This window comes from Alosa alosa, chromosome 6, assembly GCF_017589495.1.
Source record: "Alosa alosa isolate M-15738 ecotype Scorff River chromosome 6, AALO_Geno_1.1, whole genome shotgun sequence".
Lineage (NCBI taxonomy): Eukaryota > Metazoa > Chordata > Actinopteri > Clupeiformes > Clupeidae > Alosa > Alosa alosa.
Window position 1 is genome coordinate 18854495 of NC_063194.1, and position 13782 is coordinate 18868276.

Genomic DNA, 13782 nt, shown 5'->3' on the forward strand with positions numbered 1-13782 from the left:
CAGACTTTTCTCTTAATTGCCGGTGTAGGCCTACTCTGATTGGGTCAATTCTAACAGGTGATCAGTCATGGCGCTGAACACAGTGACAGGATATAATATTGTGTCGATGTTAAGATGTAGGTTTAAATATGGTATCTTCGTGCCGAGGATCAATAATGTCTATGTTACATCATCCCAGCGGACCAGAAGTGAAGCGTTCCATGTAACAAAAAGAGGACTGGCAACATCAGAATGTAAGTGAAATGGTTCGTGCCTTCAGGCTGTTTATGGAATTTTTTGGCTGATTGCTTCGTCTTAAGTGTTGAACCTAAAGGGCAGCCTAGTTTGACATCTCGTGGAGATGTATTTTAATTATAGCCAAACTCCTTTCCAAACACAGTGCTGCGTCAAGAAGCGCAGAATGTCGGTTCCCAAGATTCTGATGATGTGTAAGTTATAATTCATTACAACTAGCCTTAATAATTAACTACCTTAGTATTATATTATTGTTACATTAAAACTAAACTACTGTAAGTTCCACAACACATATATTTTTAAATGCTTTAATACTTTGTTGTTAACTGACATTTCATCTGTAGAGTTGACGTCGTATATATTGACCGGTCAGGGCAAAGAGTTCCCGTGAAGGCTAAAATCGGAGACAATGCGCTCTACCTTGCACATAAACACGGCATCGAGCTCGAAGGTGAGCATGTTGCATGCAAGCAATGTTCTACACACTAACCCTGGGTAGTGTGAGTTTCTGAGTTATTGCGCATGTCCTAAAAACAATCTGCGCACAAATAGGCTACGACAAAGCACCGCTGCTAGCGTTATTGCCCGTCCAACATCTGCTTTAATCCTGATCATGGGACACCTGTAAATCCCTTTGTGTGCCTCTATTTCCCAGGTGCATGTGAGGCGTCACTTGCTTGTTCCACTTGCCATGTGTATGTAAGCAAAGGCCACTTTGAGAAGCTACCAACGCCAGACGAAAGGTGAGTCTGCCTGCCTGCGGAATTAACAGCCAGGCGCAGGGATTAAACTAGGTTAAATCTGGTGCCCTATTAAGACTGCATTTAAAATGTTATCTAGAGATTAAGGTTAAAGTGGTATTTTTTTCCAAAAATCTGTACAGTATTCACATGTCTAAGACATGGTGTCATTGTTTTTAGTATAACTTTAATACAGTTTGAAATAAATAGTGAAAACTTGCTTTACTTGCTAATACATTTAATAGTTCACTATATTGGTCATGGTCATGCCTGTTTTACTTGAATTATTGGATTATTCTTTGGGCACATAGGGAGGATGATATGCTGGACATGGCTCCGATGCTTCAGGAGAACTCTCGTCTGGGCTGCCAGGTTGTCTTCACACCGGAGCTGGATGGCATTGAGCTCACTTTACCCAAGGTCACTCGCAACTTCTATGTAGATGGTCATGTCCCCACCCCTCACTAAGGGCAGCACACCACAGGTAGCAGATATGAGGGAGTAACAGGAATGTTGAATTCATATCCAGAGTCCAGTCCAATCTTAAATCATCTTTAGATGCGTTGCTAAAATAAAACCCAGATCATTTACTGAACGCAACAAAAAATCAACAAAAAACAGCAAGTAAGCAGAGAAGGCTATTGTTGGCCTTCTTATGATCGCACCCCGTTATATGAATAATCACAAATATTTAAATGCTGGTCAGTGTTATCTTAGGTACACTGTTGCCTGGGATTGTAACTGTAGCCTAAATCTGGCCCATACAATCAATAGCTTTTTAACATTCGAGCGAGTTAAACTTGAACGTTACCTGCCATCTCTTGAAAGTGGTACGATTACCACACCCTTGTGCAGTCAATATTTCCATCAATATTCATGCACACAAAGACTGTTTTGTAACTGAGTTCCATGGATTCCCCCTGTCCAGTGTCCAATAGCTGCTCTGTTGACGGATGAACCAGAACAGGCCATGTTTTGGGCTTGATGTGGGCATCGTGTGAATAAAAATGATTTTGTATTAAGCGACACATGAGAAACCTAATGTAACAGTGTGTAGGTGCATTTTGAAATTGTAAAGAGTGAAAAACTAGGCTTAACATTCTTCCTATTTATTGGAAACCTTTTGGTGCCCCCTCTGACACTTGATGTGCATGGTCGGAGCAGTAAAGAGAATCCTGTGAAATAAAAGACTGTTGGATTTTGTGATAGTTTACCTTACTTTACTTTACTTTACTTTTTCTAACATCACTAAGCCATTCATCTATTTGCATGTCATTGTAAACACCTGTTAGAAGGATCTTTGGGCTGGTATTTATCTTAAATGGTTTATTCAACATCATATTCCACTATAATAAATAGACAATAACAATCCTTTTAATCCAGTCTGGCAAAGAGGCCATTGACACCCATTTCCAATGTTCCAAAAACCCAGGCACCAATCACAATCACTAATCCAGCATGGGGCAGGCTTGATATGATGACAGATATAGCAGTGCATTCAAAACAACCAATGGCTGCGCTGATGGCGACAGGGTTAAACAGATAATGGACTTGCATTTTCTTTGGAATTGAGTAAACAACTGCATGTAAGACCTTTGTTTACAGGAAAGATTGGATTGCTGCACTTGCTGCACAAACAATTTGGTAAGAGTTTGATACACCAATTTAAAGGAGAAATATGGCCGATTTTTACATGGATCTTGATCGCTAGACGTTGCAGAGTACTGTCGATAGGGAAAAAAATGATAAAAATCAGTGCTATTGAACTGGAGTAGGACTCTTTTCATGTTGCACAGAACTTTTAAAAACATTTTGAGTCTGTTTCAAAAAGTCATGTTTAGTTGATGCCCCAGACCTAGCATTGCAGTTTACTAGGAGCACTGGCCAGAGCCGCAGTTTGGTAGCACCGATTTTGGTCGTTTTTTCCCCTATCGACAGTACTCAGCGATGTCTAGCAATCAAGATCCATGTAAATACTGGCCGGATTTCTCCTTCAAGTTTAATTTCACTGCTAGTTACGCCCCTGGAAGTCGTAAGTCAATGAAGGCTTTCTAGACAAACTCTCAATCTCAATTGAGATGCGGTCTGGTGTCAACGAGGCTAGTTAGTTGGAAATGTTAGAAAATGCTGTCAATAACATTGAAAAGCACTCTGTGTTTGCATTTAAATGAAAGTTTCACCTCCCTGCATCAAAACTACTTCTTAATTCACAAATTAATTTCTCTATTCACAGTTAAAAACAATTCAACATCTGTGTTTCGTATCACATGCATTGCTATCAACAGCATGAACAATTTCCCCAGAAACTACTAACTCCGTATTTAAATACCTGAAATTCCCTGCGCAAATGTCCCAGCCCGATATGCTGTGACGTATGTGGGTCTTTTCTTCATGCATGGTATTTAGAGGTGAGGAGTGTTTTTGTAAACCACTTTTACTGTTACACCACTCTACCTTGGTCCATACCTTCACTTCTAACTCCAGTATGGTTGCCATCTCCAGTTGTGATTGTAGCTGAAGGCTGCCCTCTTGTGGCCACTCATGGTAAAGTATATCAGACTGAATAAATGAGATGAAGGCAAGCTCTCACCAGGTGATGACCAACCTGCACCAAATATATGTGCTGCTGATTTCACAGGGAAAAAATTGCAATTATATAAATTGTAGAATGCTGAACAATCCTGTCGAAGATCCTGCCTGTCTGTCTTGTTACACACACATATTCATGTTAATGTATTTCTGTAACTATTGTATTGTATAATTTAAGACATTTCTAGTAAAATAAACAAACACAACATGATTTCTTTGTGAAGTATGTTGAGATTGTTTATATAATTGAGATAAATATCACCTTTGCACAAAGATGGTGAATGAGGAAGCAGTGAATGTAGAGACACCATTACTTAGTTGTTTTGTGAACTGAGGTTTTCTTGTAGGAGTAAGGACTGCTCAATAGTTATTCAGGATTCTTTTAGGCATGCACCACAAGATGGCATAAGTGAAAGGAGATTTTTCATCTCGGAGCAGAAGCACATTTCTTAAAGTTCAAGGGAACTGTAGCCTGGGTGGTCAGTGTGGTCCAGGGCTGTTTACAGTGTCTGCAGTCAGAAATTATGTGATTTTGAGCATTAGTCTAGCAGAGAGCCAGTCGCCTGTGCTGCTGATGTACCACTGGCATCTTGTAAATGCTGGTACCATGCAAATATTGTATGAAAGTTTTTGACCACAGACTACAAATATTGTGGACACAAAGTACACTGAATATGCTTCTTGTTCACTGTTGGCTGACCATATTGTCTTGTGAAACAAAAGCTGTGGGCAGAGAGTCGGCTTAGGAAGGGACACAAAGATGGGCACACAGCTGTCTTCTGTATCCACTTTCCTGTAAAAAAAAAAAAAAAAAAAAAAATACTGCATGATTTCACAGCATGTTTCCATGATTCCACTGTGTATTTTTGCAAGTAGACCTGTTACACTATGTCCTGAAAGCAATAACATCTGAATAGTGATAATAAACAAAGTCTTAGGTTAGACAATGCTGAGAACTCTAAATAGGCCTATCTGTTTGATCTCTCTGACGTTTTTTTCCTGCTATTTAAATCCAACGTAATAAAGATTAAGAAAATATTCTAGACATGTGAATTTAACTCACATTTAGATAGGTTATTGTACAGTGGTGTGTAGCCTAAGTAACAGCCATCTACTGTAGGTTTAGCCACGGCAAGGCGTTTCACAACTGGACTGCACCAGGAATATTAAACCAAACGTGTAATGACATTTAAGCAGTACTTGGCTTGTGGGTAGACCTCTGTTCTTGAACATCAGGTCCCAACGGTAATTGTTCTCACGTTTGGGCTCAGACGAGATTTTTTTTATCCCTGACAACGACCACATGACAGCGCCATATCTGTGGAAATTTGGCTCATCGAAATTCTATTATTATCCCTTTGCTTTGTTATTGAAACCACACACACGGCGTTTGTCCGCCACGCCGTTAGGCCTGTTTCCAATCTGAAGACATGCGTGATAGATTTGGGAAATCATCTGCAGATTTTGTTAGAGGGACGGTGGCCCACCCACGCCCGCTGTATCGCCGTTGCCCTCCGGTATCAATAAACGATTAGAAGAAGGATATGTGGGAATCCCCCCAAAAAAGAGCTCCATCATTAAAAACAAACAACCTTAGGCCCCCTGACAATAAAAACGCAACCCCATCCCGCACGTCTTTCATCTTTAAAGGGGAATTGAAACCTTTTAACCTTCGTCTGTGTTGAGCACTGGAGTTATGTCATATGCATTTGTTTTATTTGTCCTAGATTATTATTAAGCGTTTTGTTTTGGTGCAAAAAACAAAACAAAAAACAAAGGCAATGGGAAACAAAATCATAGCAACATAATGCAAGCCAATTAATGAGTTGCTCTACGATGTTTTAAGACATTAGAGTTAAAGAGGGGTTTAAGGAGTAATTGTTGGGTACATTTTCACCAGGTAGCCTATACTTTAGGTAAATCGACTTGTGTTAAAAAAAAAGTTCATGTTTTTGCGCATTGTTTAGATCACCTGCTATTAATTTAATTGGGGGATGTTGCCATCTGATCATCTTTAGTCAGTGCTATTAGTGTTGATCAATTGTTTTCTGTAATTGTAGGTTCAGACTATCTGATTGTTTCATTGAATGTTGCATTTTATTATTATTATCATTAGTAGTAGTATTGTTGTTTTTGTTGTTGTTGTTATCATTATTGATATTAAGCGGTGTGATATTATGAAGTGTGTCACTGCTTATTAAACTATATATTTTCAATGCTTTCAGAACCAGCGTTTGTCCAAATGACATGTAGCCTACAAGTCGGAAAATATTTTATGTTTGTTTTATTTTATTTTGTTTTGTTTTTTTCGGTCCCAGAAAGAAATGACCCTTAAACATGTTACGCAATAAGTGCTTGAAACTTATATGATCAGAACAAGTTGAAAATGGTTCAAATCGTTCTTTTCACAATTTGGAGACGAGCTGGGGAAAAAAACCTGTCCTGTGATAGTTTAGAGGCAATAAATTAAAGCTACCTAATATTAATATCCTTTATAATATTTTAAATATTAAATATATTGAATATATTAAATAAAAGAGGCTTATTATGAGTACCCTTTAGCACAATTTAAGTAGTTTGGTGTAGCCCTACTTTGTGGCAATATGTTTTAATGAAAAACCGAAAGTTATTTAGAAGTAAATGTGCTATTTAAACTTATTCTGGATGTAGCGATGATTCGATAAACAAACCTTATGCGACGATATTAATTTTGGATCAATAGAGGACTCTGGTGGTGCTTTGATGCCTCCTGCCCTGTTTTCATTGGAGAGGAGTTGCTCCGAAAGAGCTCCATCGTGACATCATTGGCTGATGATCCAAGAGGAAATCTAGTGCTGTTGGGGAAGATGAGGGACACCGGTTCGTCCTACCATTACGCGTTTCTCTTCAGATGTAACTAAAAGAGAAGTGGTTCGATTGATGTGAATATCAAGGAGAGGACAAAAGGTTGTTGATTCTTCGATCCTTGTTATTGTTGTGACGTTTTGGACAGAGAACAGCTTGCCAAGTGTATTACGAGCGAGCGTTTTGTGCATGTAAAGTGTACCTGCTGCTGCGCGAGCAGCTGTTTCGTTGAAGCTGTCCCCATTCTATCACCTGTCGAGGCAGGTGGAATATTGCATGTATTTGGATTACTATGACCTTGGATGCAGAGCCAATGGAGGATATTGATATCGACGTAGTAGGAGAGGGCAGTAAAGGGGCTGAAGACGGCGATCTGAAGGCGTCAGCCTCTTTGGACACGAGAGTTGCGTCCGAGTATGGATCAGCCACGGCAACTTTGCCTGCTAATCAACATGATGAGGACGGTGCCTCTAATAGCTTGGCACCAAGGTCCCCCTCAATGTCGAACAAAAGCACACAAGTGAAGCCTCCGTACTCGTACATCGCTTTGATAACCATGGCCATTCTCCAGAGTCCGAAGAAGCGTCTCACTCTGAGCGAGATATGCGACTTCATCAGCCAGCGCTTCGCATACTACCGAGAGAAGTTTCCGGCATGGCAAAACTCCATCCGACACAACCTCTCGCTCAATGACTGCTTCATCAAAATGCCTCGAGAACCGGGCAATCCTGGCAAAGGGAATTACTGGACCATGGACCCCGACTCCTCCGACATGTTCGAGAACGGAAGCTTTTTACGGCGAAGGAAAAGGTTTAAGAGACAACACTTTAGGTTTGGGATTCTCAAAGAACAAGCGCTCGAAGCCACTGGCTTTCCCCATTTTCCTTACGGAAGATACGGGTTCGGTTCGGCTTGTCTGCAACTGCCACGTCTAGAAGTGTATCCTCTCCGCTTCCATCAGCATTCGCACCCGACCTGTGCGCCCGGAATCCCACCTGGCAGCAGCATCCTGCCCTCGCTGTCAACACTCCTATGCCGGAACGCGTTCGCTGCTAAAGCCTCTGCCGAGTCTCCTGGGATGGCCATCGAGTGCTTTAACCCGACTCGGCCTAATGCGCACTGTTCTGCACTTTCCCTCGACTCTCCATTCGTGTCTTCTGCCATGCTCCAGCACGGCACTTTCCCCCATTTTCTAAATCTACAATACGAGTACGAGAAACTCCAAACTTTGCGCTCGGACCTAACGAATAAACACATTGTCAGCAACTAGGCCTGGTCGTTTTAAATAAGCTGGCGACCACTTGATAAACTGTATCTTAAATGACTTAACTCTCAGGTACTCTTCCTCTTCTGTTACTGAAGGAATATCCACTCGTCTTTTCTGGAATACAAAATGTCATGCTATGATTGCGGATTGTATGATTGTGTCTGTTGTGCATTCTTCATCTTGAACAATTTAAGTGACGAGTTTCCCTCAACATTTGGAAATAAATAAATCATATTATTTAAAATAATTTTATTGATTTATTTTTGTCATGTTCAATAAACATCAAATGTCATAAATGTGCGCACTGAGTTTAAGTACCCATTAAGTCATTTAGTTTAGCATTTTAATATACCTGCAAAAACTCAAAACCTTTCGTTTTCATTTACTCTGGTTTTTACATTCTTGGTAAATATGCTATATATTGGCCTAATTGATTTTTTCCCTTGACAGTATTGCGCATACATTTGTCTTATCACCAATTTCACCATGTATTGTTTTTGCAAATGATTTAGTTGTTTTAAGAAAATATGTCGAAATAAGATTCTCTTTTGGCAATAAATGCCATCTTCTGGGATGTTTCGGCCTTGATGCTGTTTGTCACATGTGTTGGTTATCAGAGTGTTCCCTCTAATATCAATTTAGTGTTTCTCTTATCAAGTTTATGGCTTGTGCCAATATTTAACCTTAAAGTTGCCATGGTTTTAAAGACAAATTTAGGGATTTAGAAAGGAAGGCAATAGCTTCGCGAAGAGTAGCCTATCAATACCCACCTAGAGACCATAATTTTAATATGGTAGTTGTGATTATTTATCAGATAGTGCGCGCATATGGCTATAATAAAATACGCGATTATGGGGTCTAGCCTATTCATCCTGGCATAGGAGGCTACTACAGTAACTTGTCCTAGATTAACGTCATCCACAAAATGCGCAATGACAGGCTTTTAGAGTTCGCGTTTGCCTCAGAACACACATTATGAATGAATGATCATCTTATGATTGGACCTAACGGTTTTAGCAGCTGTACGCAAGCTTCAGATAGCAGGCGGGTATTACCACATCCATTAGGCCTACTTTCTATTGGGGTAATTGCCTGATTTTGCACGCTCAGGCCACACACAGCCTAGAGCCGTTAAGGAAAATACGCATAACACATTCGATGTCACATTCGTCACTCACTGGCTATTAAGTAATGACAGAATCCATAGTTGGCACCTGCTTCCAATTTAGGGAATTCTTTTTGGCACACACTGGCACAAAACGGGCACACAATGTCATATTTTCACATGGAGCACAATGTGGTATAATTTAACAACAATCCCACCCTAGTCCTTGAAATGAACATTTCGATTTTTACCTGTTGAGAGAAAGACCACACAGTGAAAATATTAAATATTAAATCACACCCAGCAGCAACGACTATATCAAAGCAAAAATATATAGTCAAAGACCTAATGCCAATGGAATCAAGCAAATTTCAAAGCATACATTTGTAAGTGTATTTTTAGGGCATTGCAGTCAATTTCCTTGAAGTTATCAACAGCTCTTAATCATATCCACTGTTATATTCCTGAAACATATTTTCAAAGATTGACCAAGGCATTTTACTGTACACATACAAGGCAATGATTTAACCCCATGTAATCTAGACCTCTAAGCACACATGTGTAGGATACATAAGTTAAGATATACATTTCCTTGTTCCAAATAATGGTGCACTAAGTACATCTCTATCTAAATTGATTAGCATAATCTCACTTACAAAGTTTGAGGAAGAAGATGGATATTGCCTAACAATTGTATTCATTTTAGAAGAGGTCATGGCAATGTGTAAAATAAACAAAAAGATTAGTACCCGGTGTGAGCAGGAAAACCACAGAAGAAATGATGGAGTGTGGAGGGTTTTCTTTGTGTATTTTAATATAATTACATTTAGAACACCAATCTTAGAACAGGACCGCAGAAAAAGTAAATGTCCATAGAGCCGAGAAATATAGATGTGTGTTTATTCCCTCCAGTGACATGGACTCTTTCCATCTCTTCTTTTCATTCATTCTCTCCATTATCTTATACTTTTTAAATAGCACTTCCCTTCAAAAAAAAATCTTTAAAAAATTTTAGTGGAAAAACAATTAGAAGTTAAGAATTTTTTCTGTGGAAAAAGCTGTGGTAGGTTCCTTCTGAACCACACACATTTCTTTGTTATCTTTCATACATTTAGAGTGTTATTTGTTATATTACAGACTAACTGCTACAAGTCACAGGGAGAAGGGCATTCAGGAAGAGAGACTCATTCAGGAAACAGATGAAATGTAAAACACAACAGAGTTTGACTGACAGGACTGAACAAGTTCTTGCACCTGACCAAATAGAAGCACAAAAAAATCATGTGTGAGCATGGATATGTGTCTGTTTATTTATGTGTGTGTGTGTGTGTTTGTGTGCCTCTATGTGTGCACGTGTGATGGAGAATTTGTTTATCGTATGAGCTTGACTTCCCTGCCTTTCTCTCCAAAGTGTTTATACTCTTTTACGTGTACTTTCACCATCTCGCCCCATCTGCAGTTACATTTCTTCCACATTACAGATGCTCTAATTCTACGCAAAAGCAATACACAAACACTCTGATGTATTGCTTTTCGTTAATACATTACAAATTATACTTTTTGAAAACATACAAATATGTGGTGGTTTGGATGGCTCAGGATCCCTTATGAAATTTGTCATTTTTGGTGTGCGGAGGATTAACCAGGACATTAATAACGATGCAGTAGGACTGAATTGCAAATTGAATACGTCACCACGTAGCCCTGCTCTCCACGGTCAATCAGTGTCACATTAAGCATATTAACTGCCCTGTGGAGCTGATGACTGAGTGTGCATGTGACACGGTGTTCGGCTGGTGTGTAGGGTATGCGGTTGTGCACGGTTCATTTGTTACGAGTTAGCATAATTCACATCTTCCTCCTCAGGATAAGGGGAGTATTTCCCCCCGGAGTGTCTTGAGAGAGGTGGGGGAAAAAATGAGACGATGCTGTTAAAATACTGTCCTCTCACTGCCCGAAGGGAGACCCCTTCCCTTTCTCTCTCTTTCTTTTCCTACTTCCATGAAGCCAAGCCAAACAGGAGGCAAACTGGCGCACGCGTTGCACGCACACACACACACACACACACACACTCCACCTCCACAGGTGCCCCGGCCAGCATGGAGGATGCGATCCCAGACCGCAGAGAGAGAAAGAGAGAGAGAGAGAGAGAAAGAGAGAGAGAGCGGGGAGGTGAAGTGAGCCATGGCATGCACTTGCTTGCTGGCTTGCTGGCTGAGGCCAGGTCGTGTGGCGAGGATTAAAACACCTCAGGGCAAACTACATGCCTCACTGAAATAATCCCCCCTACCCCCCCTTTCCGAAGGTCAAGTGCCTCGCAAGCTCCTCCCGGAACGTCCTCTTTGAGGAGAGGAGCAGCGGCCGTGGCACGGCCGGCTTTTAAAGTGCAGTAACTCTGTGTGTTTTAAATGGCTCCAGTGTTGGATTTAGACGTGCCTGACCAACAAAGCGCAGGCAATGACAGAGTGATCTACAGTCCGCGGGGAAAGATGTGTAATGAGAGGGAGGAGACGGAGGAGGAGGTGGCACGCAACGGCGGCCGCCACTGCGGCCCGTTTGATCTGAGAGGAAAGTTCTCACCCTACTCAGAAACTCAGAGGCCACACACACACACACACACACACACACATATGCATTTTACATGTATGTATGTATGTGCACAGACACACACACACACACACACACACACACACACACACACACACACACACACACACATACACACACATGGAAAGAATAGGGATGACGAGATTTAAAAAATGGCTTTGCAGTGCAGTGAGTAAAAGATGATGTTGCTCCCTTTAGTCTGAACTAAGAGGTCATAACAACTACATGTGCACACACACCTTTACATGTGCTAACGTTCACACTCATCATCCACCCTCTTCCAACAGACACACACATGCACACGCACATGCACACATACACACGCATATGCGCGCACACACACACACACACACACACACCGGGCCTGCTCGCCTTTATGCTTTTCCTGGCAAAGGAAGGTCTCTCTTTTTTGCCTCCTGCACCGCCCCCCACTCAGTATTTTACAGTTATTCAATTATAAATCTTTTCCCCCCTTTTGCCTTCAACTGCTCCATGTTCGGCCCTGCCAGGTCCCGTAAAACTGGGGGTGGTGTGTGGGGGGGGCACAGAGCTCTGCTTCCCTGGTCTCGTGCACGGGAATTTATGTGCGGGGGCGCAGTGGAGCGCAACGCCGTGGCGTGTTTTTCGGAAAAGGGGACCCCCCCTCCGTGACTAGTGCCAGCAGATGACAGTGACATATAGCAGGAAAGCCACCCAGAAGGGTAGAATGAGCTCACACCTCAGACATGCTCCCACTGAAAGAAGAAGAGGGCTGGAGAAAGAGAGGGAGAGAATGAGGAAGGAGAGAGAGAGAGAGAGAGAGATAGATGGAAGAGAAAGTGAAAGCTTAGAAAGGAGGGTGTGATTAAAGACTGGGAATGTCCAGTCAAAATGACCAGTTGACTGCAGTTCTGAACTGACTGGCTGAATTGACGCGTCTTGAAGAGATCCTCTAGGTCCTCTAAGCACTGGAAACAAATATCTGTCCCAAAAATCCATTGGCAGGTGGCATCATGGATTCAATCAAGCCCATTTCTACATCTGCAAGACAACAAAGCATTCTTTTCAACACTGAACCCATGCCCAACGTGCCCCAGTTGGAGGGCGTGTGGTTGTGACCCCACCAGCCGACACAGCTGGTGTCCTCATGCCCCTAATGGTGCCCAGCATCCGGCCCCACCGTGTTTTGCACAGGGTAAGAAGTTGGGTGGTGGTGGTGGCGGTGGTAGTGGTGTCCTCTAACGAAGGCGTGGGTGCCCTTTGCCACATGCTCGTGCCATTGCTTGGCTACTACCACGAGCCAGCGTCAGGCCACATGGCAGCCACCAGGCAAGAAGCAAATATTAGCAAAGTATGGCATTACAGCATTGGGTCTGATGACCAGAAAGTGCTCTTGGTCATGAAATATTATGGCAAGCCAGATCAAAGTGAAGGGTTACTGGGGGGTGGAGGGTGACATCACCTCCAAGCTGATCTTAGAACCACACGTTGAGTATAAACAAAAGACTACAAAGCAGATAAAAGAGTGGTGTCGTTTAATCGCAAAAAGGAAGCAGGAAACTCAATTAACGGGGGCAGACGTGTCAGAGCTGGGTCATATTAGACCTCTGAACCTCTTTGATTGCCGTACTAGTGCAGCCTAATGAGTTTCTTTCTCTCTTTCTCTCTCTCTCTCTCTCTCTCTCTCTCTCTTTCTTTTTCTCTCTTGTTCTCTCGTCCTCCATCTCTCATTCTGTGTTCCAGCCCTGCTCACCATTCACCAGAGTTTTTCCCCAAACAAGGGTGCAGGATCAAAGATCCCCTCTCTGCCACTGGGCATCACCATGGCAACTCTGTGAGGTTTGGTAACTGGTGTGTCCCAAACATACAGAGTCTCAATTCTCTCGTTTCTTTTTCTCTCCCCCCTCCTTTTCTAAATATCCCTCTCCTGCACTTTTCCTCCTTTCTTCTCTTTCCCTTCTTTCCTCCTTCTCTCCGTCTCTCTTTGGGCTTTTGGTCTTGCTCTCTCTCACTGGGAAGTCTGCAGCAGCATTTAACAACTTGGACTCGCTTTATTGAAAGGGTGAGCTGGAAGAATTGGCTCAATCGGCAGAGGATTTAAAAAACGCAATCCAAGTCTCATGCTTTGCATTTAGGAGGAGAGGAGGGAGTGAGGGAGAGGACGTGTTCTCCGCCTCTTAATACCGTACTTAAGAGAACCCGACTTCAAAGGAAGAGAAGTACAGTCTACTTGTACAGGAGCCCAGCTCCAGAGCTCTGCTCAAGCCTCTGCTCAACGCTCCAGGAGCACCCAAGCCTCAGTGCTCGGCTCACTGGAGGCTTCCATCTCTGAGCTGGGTCCACAGCCCTGAGAGTGCACACCGTGGCGGTGTGTCTTCACTCTGGTGCCACACGGGTCTGTTGCAGTGCCACTTCAT

At 42.3% G+C, this 13782-nt stretch overlaps 2 protein-coding genes across 2 annotated transcripts; both read left to right on the forward strand.

Annotated features, from left to right (window-relative positions):
- Positions 1-70: 70 nt before the first annotated feature.
- LOC125296645 (ferredoxin-2, mitochondrial-like) lies at positions 71-1726 on the forward strand. Its single transcript, XM_048246673.1, has 5 exons — positions 71-233; positions 380-428; positions 579-685; positions 890-977; positions 1286-1726. The coding sequence occupies exons 1-5, from the start codon at positions 107-109 to the stop codon at positions 1440-1442; spliced, it is 528 nt and encodes a 175-aa protein (XP_048102630.1). The 5' UTR covers positions 71-106; the 3' UTR covers positions 1443-1726.
- Positions 1727-6699: 4973 nt separating this feature from the next.
- foxd7 (forkhead box D7) lies at positions 6700-7828 on the forward strand. The gene has a single exon (XM_048246666.1). The coding sequence runs from the start codon at positions 6700-6702 to the stop codon at positions 7675-7677; it is 978 nt and encodes a 325-aa protein (XP_048102623.1). The 3' UTR covers positions 7678-7828.
- The last annotated feature ends 5954 nt before the right edge of the window (positions 7829-13782 follow it).

Bases quoted from the DNA above. Each gene is read 5' to 3' on its own strand.
- LOC125296645 (XM_048246673.1), top strand. From the start codon at position 107: ATGTTAAGATGTAGGTTTAAATATGGTATCTTCGTGCCGAGGATCAAT. The intron at 429-578 runs GTAAGTTATAAT...TTTCATCTGTAG, and splicing joins TCCCAAGATTCTGATGATGT to AGTTGACGTCGTATATATTG. The intron at 978-1,285 runs GTGAGTCTGCCT...TTGGGCACATAG, and splicing joins CTACCAACGCCAGACGAAAG to GGAGGATGATATGCTGGACA.
- foxd7 (XM_048246666.1), top strand. From the start codon at position 6,700: ATGACCTTGGATGCAGAGCCAATGGAGGATATTGATATCGACGTAGTA.